General features: G+C 41.5%; 1 protein-coding gene across 2 annotated transcripts; it reads right to left on the bottom strand.

Moving 5' to 3' along the window:
• Positions 1-281: 281 nt before the first annotated feature.
• ATF3 (activating transcription factor 3) lies at positions 282-9,940 on the bottom strand. Of its 2 annotated transcripts, XM_088161199.1 has the most exons (4): positions 9,816-9,940; positions 5,149-5,392; positions 4,127-4,234; positions 282-3,218 (listed from the first exon to the last, which is right to left on the bottom strand). In XM_088161199.1, exons 2-4 carry the CDS (start codon positions 5,386-5,388, stop codon positions 3,021-3,023), a joined length of 546 nt encoding a protein of 181 aa, XP_088017325.1. In that variant the 5' UTR covers positions 5,389-5,392; positions 9,816-9,940; the 3' UTR covers positions 282-3,020. The 2 variants fall into 2 exon arrangements, with proteins under 2 accessions (XP_088017325.1, XP_014732420.1); XM_014876934.2 differs by lacking the exon at positions 9,816-9,940 and having other exon boundaries at positions 5,149-8,964.
• Between the last annotated feature and the right edge of the window lie 3,373 nt (positions 9,941-13,313).

The following is a 13,313-nucleotide window of genomic DNA, read 5'->3' on the forward strand; positions in this document are numbered from 1 at the left end:
TTGGTTGCAAGTTTAGGAAAGTTTAGGAGTTGTATTTTCCAGTCCTTTAATCTAAACTCTAGGCCACAAATAAGAGCCTGGAATTCACAATCAACCTTTCAATAACAACATTTTGTTTATACCTTGACAAGCAGTGAAAGTACCAGTTTCACTTTATAAGACTCTTATTGTTGCAAAGCTGCAAAGAGTGTTTGCTTTTTAATATCTCAGTGTTGTTTTAAGAGAATGAAGTTGCTCTTGGACCTTGACACGTAGAATGAATTTAACGACACATGAATAAATATATATTAATTCTTTTTTATTAAAGTATCAAAACAAACTTGAGAATAGAAAACAAACTGCTTTTTAATGCATTTTAAGGTTCTCCTGAATAAAGCATACTTTGAGAAAACTCATGCAACATACCATTCCTGTGTAGCTGTTTAAACACTTTTCCTGGGCACAGTGACCCTGAGTACCATCATTTCCAGAGCAGCGTGCAGGAGCACGCACACACACACACACACATACAAAAGCAATACAGAGCAGCTATGACTGCACATGTAAAGAAATAAAAATAGATTATCTTCTGACAATAGTAGTGGTACCATATTAACATTTGGCATGCTGAGTAAATAAGATCAAGCAACAAAAGCATGACGCCCGCGTCACTGGTGATATGGTTAAAAGCAACCATACAAATTCCCTAAGGGAGACACATGAATTCTGTCATTACAGTCTCTCTGGCAACACTTTATAACCAATTGTGAGACAAACAGCCCTGTCTGCTGGTATTTGAGGGGCAAAAAGCAAAGCCAAGGTGTATGATACCGGGGCGATGCCTTGGTTTTGTATTTCCACATTACAGAAGTCAAATAATGAGCATTGTCTGACAAGTTTATTGTACACACTCCATGTATATCTGTTTTCTGGTAAACAGCTGGCCCAAATGCGTCTAGAATTTTCCCTTTAAGCCAGAGAAGTTGCCACAGAGGCTCCAAACTCTGCTTACAGGACATGAAAAGAACCTCTCACTGAAGTCAATGGAACCTCCTTCCAATATACAGAACGATCACGGATTCTTAAGACAGAATTGGACCTAGAACGTCACGTTTGTAATACATTCACTTTTCAGATACATGAAGTACATACCTTTAACATGTGATATAGGACATTACAATATATCCAGATCTCAGGAAATGGTACTAAGTAGTTCTGTTGCAGAATATAACAATCATATGAGGACCAGGTACAACATGTGATGGACTCATGCGAGACTTGCAGGGTAAGGAAGCTCATGGCTGAGGTATCTTCAAGTTTAGCCTTTAGAACAAACACACAATTTCAACACTGCAGAACTGGTGTAAAATATTATGCACTGTAAGCTCCACTTGTATTCTGCTTTGTTTAAATTGTGACATCGAACAGTCAGACACCACTGATGGAGATACAGAATTTTGGCAGGTACAATATCTGCACCCAGTCATTCAGGACACTCAGTGCCTCACCTTCAAAAAAGATGAAGGATAAGTGATTTTAATAGTGGTGTCTCAAATATAACTGGTGAAGTTTAGGAATATATAATATTAAACACCAAGAGATAAAAGTAAAAAGACAGCGCAACACTTGTGTTTTCAGTTTTATCTTGCTCGCAGTATTTATTAGCTCTACTCATTATGATATTAGTGATAAATAAGGATAATATTTTCTTTTACAAAATAATTGTAAGGATATATTTTATAGAAATAAACAATCTGAGAATTTCACAGAAACATCAGAATTTCAACACTCATAGCTCCAACTGTTTTGTCCAGAAGCTCTTCTACCAGTTCAAAAACATCCAAGGTTAGTATTTAATAAAAAAATTAAACAATTATTCACTACATCAAAACTCTTGCCTCCTTTAGATTCTAAGTAACACTTTTGATCGACTGTAGTTGCCACTCAAATGTAAAACAAAAGTAGCTACAATCATAATTTTTCCCTCTGAGTCACCTGGCAAAAGGAAGTAATCCTGACCCAGAGGGAAAAAGCTTTGCCAAGTTCTTATGCCTGTAAGAGCTATCTGCATGAGCAGACCCACTGAAATCAATGGAACCTCTTCTGTGACTGAGGGGTAATAGCATGAATTAAGGCTTGTAGGATTAGATCCTAGATGAATTTAAAAAAAAAATATTTTTTTCAAGGTTCAGGAGTCTGGAATTCACTCCTGCAGTTCTTTACTTGAGCAAAACCTCTACCAATACCCCTGCACAGTTAGTTTCCTCTTTCCAGTTCAGTGGGTTCAATTCACCAAGTCCATATGTGATGGTACAAGCTGCCCTTCAGCAATTCAAGGCAAAATTGTAGTCCCCGAGGGGTAGTATCTGGGGTGATAGCTCATAAAATACAAGCTAGGCTACATAGATGTTTTGCAAGAAACATGTCTTTGTCACACTTACTAGACCCTTCAAATTCAGCCACTGAGATGAGTCACAGAAAAAACCCACATGAGTGTTGTGAAAAAAATTACAAAGCTTAATTGGAACTACAGGGGTTTTTTTGTGTGTGTGTGTTAGGTTAGAATGCAACATTACACATCAGTACAATTCTGCCAGAAACCATCCTCCTGGAAATTCAAAAATACTCAGTCTTCTTTCCCTACCAGCAACAAGGAAGAGTAGTGTCCATCCAGCACAGCTGTCTGTACCCCGTGCATCGCTGGAAGTCATAGTGTTCTAGCACAAACCTCGTGAGTGCAGATACTGTATGCTAGCAGAGAGCTAAAACTTCAGAAGCTGTTGTCTGTAGCTCCTAGGAACAGCAAGTATGACAGGTGCAAACCCTACATTGGAGGCAGAAGGCTCTTCAATTTGATTGAGACCAGATCTTCCCAGGGCAAGAATCGCTGTCAAGCCAAAATGATTCTTTCCACTTATGAAAGCAATCTGCCCTTCCTAAAGGCTCTTGACTAATAGAATCCTACACATTATGTCAGACTCCCCCACGGATTCTGGTAGCTGTTAAAAACATTGTAAATATTTCCACGTTTGCCGTGTCACTTAACCTTGCAATGTGCCTTCTTTGATCTGTTGAATAAAAAGATTTCTTTCATCTTCAGGTGTCCTTCCGTTCTGTGCACGGACTATACACGTGGGCCTGTGCAGATTTAGCATGTATATCAAATGCTGCTTCTCATTCTTCAGCTCCTCGATCTGGGCTTTCAACTCTGCGTTGATGGTTTCCAGCTTCTCTGATTCCTAGCACAAAGGACAGACACAGCTTTTACACCGAGAAGTTCAATTAGTAAGTGGCTGGTTTTTTTCTTACAGTTGTGGTCTTTTATTGGTGGGAAAGCCTTATGGCTGGCAGAGAAAGGAATCACACGTACTTAGTGTGCTGTAAGGATGAAACTGTACATTCCCCAGTCAGTTATGGCCTTGAAACCAGACTGAGAGTTACCTCCTTTGGCCTCTAGAGAACCAAATGGAAGCTGAAAAGTGAAGCTCAAACTTGGATTCACTTATGGTGGCAGATACCCAAAGCATTATTGCTATCTTCTGCAAAATTATTCTGAGCTTTTTGGGTCAAAAATTGACTCAAAATTATCTATGCTGCTTTTTAACTCCCTGGAACATCAAGTCACATATCTATAAACCCATGTTAAGCTAGCAAACATACCTTTTTTTTCCCCTGAATCTAGATATAGGAATACTGAAATACAGTTTTATATCACAGCACAAGAAGTGAAAATGTGACTATGCTTCTAGGACAGAATTCAAATTACCACACCACACTGTTCATGAAGAAGGCAGAAATTACTTGTAGGTGCCTGCAGGCTTGCAGTAAATATTTATGAAACATGATTTTACTTCTTTTTGTGTTCATTGTACACATTCAAATTAATGTTATCCCCATAGACAAGACTGGTCACTGAAACAATAATCTCTTTTCACTCCTACCATACTTTCACTTAATGCCAGTTTCAACCAGGTTAGGATTTAATATATGTTAAATAGATATGTTTATTTTTCAAAACTAATGCTTTTAAGGGTTTACAGAGTTTTGGGTGACATCTTTCTAATTTCCTGCTATGACAGTACTCTATGCTACCTGTTTGGATCCTAGTAGGATGACAGACAAAGAACAATTCTAGCCAGTCACTTACTTTTTGCAAACATTCCGTTTTTTCCTTCTTTTTGTTTCGGCACTTTGCTGCAGCAATTTTATTCCTTTCCCTTCTTCTCTTTTTTCTTTCATCCTCTTCAGGAGAAAACTGTCCCACAAAAACAGATACACGTAATCCATAAGATGTTGTAAACAAAAGGCCTGTATTTTGATAACTTCAGGATTTTTTAAATGAACATGGATAGTGCTGTCAGTGCTCACATCATGAGTTACAAAAAAATGAGATTCTGACCTTGTTTGCCATACAGTAGAGGGGTAGGAACTTCATTAGAATTGTCAATAAAAACCTGACTAGAGTGAGGTTGTATGTAATCTATAGGATGGCTCATTTAAAAGCAGTGGTACTCAAAAAACTTACTGCATGTCTCCCCAGGCTCCCACACCTGCATCTCTCTCCATTTCCCAGGGAGGAAAAGGAGGAGGGGCACAGGGAGCAGAGTGGAGGATGTGTCATGAGTGAGGCAGCAGGACACTAGTGAGTGAATTAAAGGCAGCACCAAAAAGGGAATACTAACACACTTCCTTCTGTTTCCTGTAGAGCTCAGACCAAGGTGTAACTCTTTCCTTAACTGAAGCTATTTCTCGACTTTGAAAGAGCAATGCTTTTCATGGATAATATCATCTTTAAGCAAAAACTTAGTGTGGACACAGCAGGTCCATGTCTTAACCCCCACAGGTTCTGCTGGACTGTGCTCAGGGAAACAGAACTTCAGCAGTGACTTATTCCAAGTTTAGCCAGCACTGGGCAGGGAAACCAGATTAGCACTTGCTCTAATCACTGTAAATCATTGTCTGTAGTCCATAACTGAAAATAAAATATCCAACTATGAGAAATACCAGAGGATTCACCCAAAGCACTCAACAGAGAGCCAAGCAGCTGGCTTAAAAGGAAACAAGTATGATACACAGGGTTGTCTATAGCTAATACAATTACTAGTCTAGTGGCAAAACTTTGTTAGAGAATTAATCATTCACACCAAAATTCTGTTTAAAGAGCCCTACCTCTGTTTTCAGCGCTGATGTTTCGACTGGCCTTTCAGAAACAGTCACTGTGTCCAAAGTGGAAGACATCCTGTGGAACTGACGCTTGTTCTGAATGGCAAACCTCAGTTCTTCCTTCACCAGGGGCGTTAAATTTGTGAAATCATCAAACCCCAGTGACCCTGCAGGGGACAAAGTGGGAACAATTGCGGAGGCGCTGACTTCTAATGCAGATACCTGGCCTGAGTGTTGGACCATCATTTTGCTGAAAGATAAAAAGAGATAATATTGATAGTCTTTCAACAACTTTAGAAAGGCAAATAACATCTCTTAGAGGTATATTTCATACTATGAATAATACCATAGTTCATACACTGCTTCAGCCCCCATTCCTAGCCTACCCTAATCTCTCAACAGAGAGAAGTAGTGGAAAATTCGGACACTCAAACAACTTTCAACTTCATGTTAAGTCAAAGTCAGTATTCAAAACTGAGAATAGTATTGGCACATGACACAATTTCTAGGTCTCTCTAAAACTTAATATTTAAAAAATTTTGTGCAAGTATGTATACTGTTAAGTTTTAGACTGGTAGTGTGTGGAAAATGAGAATCAAGTGAATAGGAAGAGAAAGAAAATAAGAACAAAAATCAGAAAGCAAATAAGTAGTAGTATTATTTAAAGCATAGAAGGAGAGTATCTTCATCTTTAGAGCTATGAATTCCAGCTTCAAATGGGCAGAACTAATTAGCTCAATGAGTTTTACTAGAAGCTGAAACTTGCTAACCACAACAGGATTTGTCACAAAATTATCACACTCAGTTTTACACACAGTTGTAGATTTGGGTATAAAACTCCTGAAAAATAGTTAATGATAAGAGCTGGCACAAAGGCAAAAGTCTCTGCTCTGTGGCTCCACAGCACAGGCTGAGTTGGAGGGATTGACTCATGAAAAATGTGAAGCCGTTTGTTTCATTCCTTTACTCTTGTAAAATTTGAAACTGTCCTTATGTGCCCTCTATGAGAGGCTTGAAATTCTTAAATATTCATGGCTGGGTCTTCTCCTGACATAAAACACTGTGATTGAAGAGTCTTTAGGGGAATTATGCAAATATAAACCCATGGAGCAACCTCATACCTAGTAGATTTCTGAAGAAAACAAACCTATCCAACAACGCTCTCTCCTTTTTTCTTTTTAGTAATTCTTAATATTTTTTTAGGCAATTTTGAAGAGAGAGAGGCCCTATGTGCTTTGTGAAAACTGGTGGCCCCACTGAGGGAGAAAGAGGCAAAACTCAGCAGTCAATCATCCAAACACAGTGGGCTAGCTGATGTACACATCCTTGCAAGTCACAGCCTACTTCTCACCAGCAGAGGTGAGATAAGAGGTCTGGAAGAAAACTGAGCACCTTTCGTATGTGGTCCAAGGGACAAAAGGTGCAAATCCACAGGAAAACACATTGTAATACTTCCCTTGTTCATAAAGTGACTAGTGTTAAATTGGATTTTACTATGTTGGTTTTCCAGCTATCTTTGGTGTGTAGATTTTTGTTGTTGTTGCTGTTGTTGTTCTGGTTTTTTTTTCTAATAGCTGTATGGATAATTACAGTGTGTCTTACCTACTCTGGATTAGAACCACAATAATTACAGAAAAGTCAATTGTAATTAACTTAGAGCAGGTAAGCAAACAGTTGCCTTGGGGTAGCAGTGTGAGTAAGCTAAATTTCCACAGCGTCAACCCAGAACTGCACAGTTCCCTGTTCATTACTTCTGGAACCCAGCAAGAAATGTTTGGGGTCATGTGCCTTGCCAAGAAGATAGAATTTACTCAGTGATATCTAAAAATACACTGTAAATCCACATTGGTACAAATGAGAATAGAACCTGGTTCATTGCTAAGTGAGGTAAACATAAAAATCAGAGGAGAGTGAATTGCCTGTTGCTGGAAAATATCAGTCCAACTTCAGTCTTCCTCACTTCTTTCTCACCCAGTCACCACAGAAGAGCTGAACACTTCCCAGTGTCTCAGGGTGAAATCCTGACCCCAGTGAAATCAAAAGGACTTTTTCTTTTGACCTCAATGAGGCCAGGATTTCACTCATAATTATTCAAGATAGGGAAATTATTTGGAACAATTTGTTATTCAGAAAGACCTTGGGAAATTTATGTAATTCTCTTCAGAAAGCCCCTGCTCATGAGTCACATTTAAAGTACTGATACAGTTTAATCCTATAATCTCAGAAAGCTAGCAGTTACTCTTTTGCAGCAAGTCAGAAATGGCCCTATTAATTTCCAGCTGAAGTTCTCCCAGTGTTGTTCACCATTTACCAACATCCAACCATTCAACTAATTTAAACAGGCTAATTCCAGATGACACTGAACTCCTCATTGCCAGCAGAAATTTCAGTTTCAATTTATTTTCACTGACTCAGTCTCCTTGAATGCTGGTGATGGCTTCATTCAACAAAGTTAATTCTGTATCATTCAATCCAACCAGGAATCTTAAAGTAACAGTAAAACTGTTTTTCCAGCCTCCAAAATGATTAGTTGGGCTAATAATTTTCAAGCTCTGCTGGTTTACTCAATTATTTTTCAGTTTAGGTGAACTTTTAATTAAGGTCAGCAGCAGCACCAGAAGAAACCAAGAATGTGCCTGAGAAATTGCATTAATTGTGGATTTTTGTGTTAAATGTACCACAAACACCAGCAAAACCCTACTATAATGGCTTCAGGTCCTCTCACCCACCTGTCACTAGAGTGAAAAAGAGGAGTGGTCAGTTGCCCAGAGCAGGAGAAATTGTCCTTGACCGTAGGAACTTGCTGTTCTCCTCCCCGGACAGCTCAGTGCCCTCCCAATCATCCTGAAATGCACCTCCCATTACTCCAACACTTTTGGGGAGGGAAGGCCTGCCAGGGGGCAGAGGCTTCTACAAGGATTTCTGCTGTGAGCTGAGTCCCATTTTGCAGAGCTGTTTGCCACTGGTTTGCTTTCCTGGGGCTCTTTCCTGGGGCTTCTGAACAGCACCTGGTAGGGCAGCTTCCAGTCTGCCTCTGGGATTGTTAGGAGCCACCACCACACAAATGACAAAAATAATCAGCCTGATGTCAGAGCTCCTCTGTAAGCTCAATATGCTGCCTTTTCATAACAACAAGGTAGATGCATTGTTGTTTCTAAGGAACAAATCTGTTTTCAGAAATGTTCAACAAATAGGAAAATTAGATTTTACTCTTTTTAAAAAATGCAACAAGTTGCCCTTCCTTGTCCCAGTTTTTGTACAAATTGTCCCTCTGTCTATAAGCCATGCAGAACACTATCTCATTTCCTCCGGGTTTGTGAAGGCTGGGGAAACAGTAGGAATAAGAGTATCAAGCCTTAGAACTTGATTCCATCCCGGCCTTTCTGACACAATCTCTGTTTACTTAGTCAGACCATGCACATGCTCTGGAGTTGCTGCCACTGGAGGTGCTGAACACTTCTCAGCCCTGCTCTGTTACCGGCACGGCTTGTTCCCGGGCTGAGTTAATGCTTCATTGCTTTACTTTTGGAATTCTCAACAGTTTTACTATTCATGTTACCCTCTCAATCCATGTAGGTTCAAATTCTCCCCGTTTTTTGTTTGTTGTTTAGCAGATGATTCTTTTCATCCACAATGAGCTTTTACAACTCATCTGCCAAGATTTTGAAATCGGAACATGCTTCCTAGCTGTGCACTTCCAGTATTTGAGGACATTCTTGTTTAATTTTAATATTGAAAGTGACTACTTTCAGTTTTTCTTGCCTAACAGCAGATGGCTGACTGTGCTTCTTGGTTTTATTTCTTCATACAAATTCCTTTTCTTCTGGTGCTGATGCAATAAACCTTGATAACCACTGAGGTTAATCTTAAACAGCATTAAGAGCAATTACAGTTCACAACCTCTGTGCACGCTAGTTGACCTTAAGCTTTCTGACATCCCACATCACTCCCGAACCATTTTCTGCTGCCTTCAAGCTTCTCAAGTGCTATTAGTCGGAGGAAAATTCATTTCCAACAGGAAACTCGTTCTCGAAAGAAATTGGCTGTTGTGTCACGCCCGATTTGCTTAGGCAACAGTTTAGCAACTGATCTACTTCACGTCAAGGCACCGGGACAGAAAGGAAAGTGAATATTCCTGGCTGTCCCGAGAAGCCGCCTCTCGGTTTATGGGAATACCAGCCATCACTCTAAGCGCGGCAGCGCGGGTTTGTCACCGCCTGGGCTTGTCACCGCAGGTCCCCAGCGCCGGTCCCCGCGGTGCCGCGCCGCCCGGGCATCCCGCGGCTCCCGGGGTGCCGGTACCGGGGCCGTGCCCGCTCCGCGGCCGCCACCGCTCGGTGCCGAGCGGCGCAGCCGGCCCGGGGACAGGCGCTGGGCGGGCTCTCCCGGAGCTCACATCTGGCGGCAGCCCGGGCAGGGGTTCCCACAGATGTGAGCCAGGGGCTCCCCCAGATGTGAGCCAGGGGCTCCGGCCGAGCTCGGCGGGGCCGGGGGCTCTCCCGGCGCTCACGGCACCGCCGCGCCCGACTTCGCCCCGGGGCGGAGAAACTTTTGCCGCGGGTCTCCCGGCGGGCATCCATCCCTCGGCGGCGGGACAGCCTCCCCGGAGCTCGCTCAGCCCCCGGTCCCGCCGGCACGGGCGGTCCCGCCGCTCCTCTCCTGCTCTCACCTACCTTCCTGCCGCCGTCCCGGCAGGAGCCCAGGCGCTCCCCAGCCCCGCCGTCCGCGCTGCTCCGCCGCCGCCCGCGGGAGAGCGGCTCCCTCGGCTCCCCGCTCCTCTGCCGTGAGCCCGGGTTGCATCACCCCCCTTTTATAGCCGAGCGGGCAGCGCTGGTATTTACTCTGGCGGCGAGTCCCTGGCTGATGTCATGCTATTAATAGCCTCTCCGAAAGAGAGGGAGGAGGGAAGCGGGCCCGTGGCGGTGATGCAAGGCTTCCCCGCCGGGCACGGCACGGCTCGGCACCGCTCGGCACGGAGCGACACCGCCGAGCCGAACCGAGCCGAACCGAGCCGAACCGGGCCGGGCAGCATCCCTCCGCACCCCGACAGACCCCTGCTCCTTCACCCTTCACCATTCTCCCTTTTCTCTATCTATCTATTTATTTATTTTATTAAGACTCTGAGAGAGTTTCCTTGCTTCTGACAGTAAAGCAACGTCCCCTCTCGCGACGTGCAAAAAAAGAAAAAAAAAAAGAAAAAAAAAAAAAGAGTGGCAATTGTGAATTTTTTTGTATTTCGGAAGGACTGAAAAGCGATCTTTCTCTAGAGAAAAAAAATGTTTCATGCCTTCATGCCTCCCCCCCCCGCTCCCCGCTCCTTTCCTTCCATTCTCCCCCCTCCTCCCCACGCTCCTTTAGATGACAGCTAAAAGTTCATTTCACATCAAGGAGAAGGCTTCGTTTTTTACTCTGAGGAGGAAAGACCCGTTTAATGAAATTAAAGAAAGCTAAAAATAGCACTGTTTGGGGGTTTTGCTTGTTTTGTTAGGGTATTTTTTTAAACTTTTCTTAAAACACAGCAGCATGCTATTTCCTTATGATTTCATGAAAAAACAGGGAGTTCCTACAGCAGAGAGGGAAATACGGTTGTGGCTGTGGTAAAGGGGTTTTTGTTTAGTTCTTTTTTTTATCCTCTGGTTTGTTAACAGACAGAAAATACTTTCTAACAGCCTTCAAAGTGCCAGAAAATAAGATGTAACAAAAATAAAAACAAAAACAAAACACACACAAAAAAAAATTTACCGGGAGGAGACACAGAAAGCTTACAAAGACAGATGCATGGGATTATCCAGTACAATAATAATTCATATATAAGACATGTTATTAAACCTGTCTTCAAGTCTCTGTACTTTGCCTTGAAAGACCAGGATGTTTCATGCTTGAGGATATTGTAACTAAACCAATATAAAATGTATACCTTCATACATAAAATGTATATCCCAATCAAGTGCCCCAAATGGTTGATTAATTTTACAATGTTCAATATGTCAGTTTTGATAATAGGTAATATGTCTTGAGTCGTATATTCTGGGATATTTTAATTACTTGGAGCATTTTGTCAAGGATATAGATTTCTAATAGTAGTTTGAAAGTCCCTGTGTGCATGTGGTTGTTCAGATATACATGTATATAGATAAAGATATAGATATAGATATAGATGTTATAGATATAGATATAGATGTAGATATAGATATAGATACAGATATAGATATATAGATATATAGATATATAGATATATAGATATATAGATATATAGATATATAGATATATAGATATATAGATATATAGATATATAGATATATAGATATATAGATATAGTATTGGCCACACAGACGGGAGTAGTAAATTTAGCTTTTTTAATGTTCAAGTGCAGGTAACTTTGCAAAATTAACACTTCTATTTTGCATTTAGCTGCCTGCTCTTGAAAGCAAAATACTGGTCTGGTGGGAAAGGAAGGAGTCTGGAGTAGTGACGCTGTCTTCCCTCCTGTGGAAGGTGCAGTCGCACCCTGTTCTCTGCAAACAAAGAAGTGCACTTTGTGAGGGCAGGAGAGAACTCCTCTGACCTACCTGGCAGCTCTCCATTTACAGCTCCTGTGAGCTTCAAGCTTTTTCACTCACCTCTAGATAAATCATTCTTAGCTCTATCAAAACATAGTTATTGCTGCATTTTTATTAATCAAGGTAAATCAGTGTCAAGTATAATGCCAGGCAAAAAGTTTGCTCTTCAGAAGGGTCTAGAGCAAGCTTTTTATTTCACCTTGGTACAGCCTAAGAAGTTCTTTTTACTTCAGAGGCATAATTTTATAATTCATGCTGTGCTCAAGGACAGCTGGCACCGTTTTTCTCAAGCCTAGAAGGAAAAAAATTCTTCTCAAGCAGAAGCCAAACATGGAAAATTTCTTCCCAAAAGATGGTTGGAAAATTTTAAGCACTGTGGAAATGTGTTAGCAACATTGGTTTTAGTGGCCAAGATCAGGTGCCTGCTGCAATTATGACAGAACTTTAGCAACTGTCTGTCCTTATTTAGGTAGCTGTATCAGACGTGGGAATGTATTTGGAGTATTTTCAGCTAAGCAGAGCAGTGTTGCAGAATAAGGGGAGGAAAAAGCATCTCCTTCCTTCCATGTGGATAGAAATACCTTGGAAATCGCAGTGTTGTTATCCAGCTGTGGATGCCCACTGACATCTACTTGTTTGCTACACATTGCTGGTCCCATTATTGCCCACGAGCTGCAGCCAGCACTAAAATCTGACAGCAAACCAGTTGTGCTCATTCTTGAAGTTCTCCTGAAGTGATCTGGCTCCTCCCTGCAAAGCAAACACAGAAACTGTTCCTGTGCGTGTTTGAGATTAGGCCACTGAAACATGTCCTGGCTTGAAACTCTTCAGTGAAAAAAGAAAATGAAACCACAATGAAAAATAAACCCAGCTCCACCGTGTTGTATAGGTTTTATCCAGATCACTTTTGAAACCAAAGCTAAGTTATTCTCAGTAAAGACATTGGATCACACCCCAGTTTAAAAAAAAAAAAAATTAAAAAATTAAGACTATCAGGAAGTTAAAGTAACACCCAGTACAGCCACCAGATGCTCTGATGTTCTTGCCAGTTTAATTTTCCATCTCATAAAGTATCTTTTATTTGCCTCCCCCTCAACATCTACCAGTCCTTTTCCAATCCATTTCTCTCTTTTGTCACAAACTGCAGGGGACAGTTCCCCTGAAACAGCGTTTTTTTGACAGACGTAACATCCATGTTCTTAACTTCTGTTTCCCTTAGGCCAGGTACAGCAGCTCATCACTCAGGCTGATGTGTACCGGGTTCTTTTCCCTCTGCAGAGAAATCAGACTGAAAAGCTCCTCACAGCCCTCCAGGAGTCTCCAGTGTGGAGAAAAGAATTCTTTCCCTTAGCTCTTTCTGACCAAGTCCTGCCTCTACATCCCTTGACACTACTTCACACGCTGTGGATATTTGATTAAAATTAAAATATAGCTGTCTCATTACTAAAAAGAGCTATAGACACCATCATACAGAGGAACAGACTCCCAATCTCACAGCAGAAGCTTTTTCCTGTCCTAACATTTATGCTGCTGCAGGACATCAGTCAGAGCAACACAATTAAAATCTCCATGTCCCATCCAGATCCTATGTTGGTTTCTGGTCACACAGTT

The sequence above is a fragment of the Sturnus vulgaris genome, chromosome 3 (genome assembly GCF_052056855.1).
Source record: "Sturnus vulgaris isolate bStuVul1 chromosome 3, bStuVul1.hap1, whole genome shotgun sequence".
In the NCBI taxonomy this organism is placed as follows: domain Eukaryota; kingdom Metazoa; phylum Chordata; class Aves; order Passeriformes; family Sturnidae; genus Sturnus; species Sturnus vulgaris.

Excerpts from the sequence above, each read along its gene's own strand:
- ATF3 (XM_014876934.2), bottom strand. The coding sequence starts at position 5,454 with ATGTTATTTGCCTTTCTAAAGTTGTTGAAAGACTATCAATATTATCTC. Across the intron at positions 4,235-5,148 it reads CATCAGCGCTGAAAACAGAG|TTTTCTCCTGAAGAGGATGA; the intron begins GTAGGGCTCTTT and ends TTTGTGGGACAG. Across the intron at positions 3,219-4,126 it reads AAACGGAATGTTTGCAAAAA|GAATCAGAGAAGCTGGAAAC; the intron begins GTAAGTGACTGG and ends CCTTTGTGCTAG.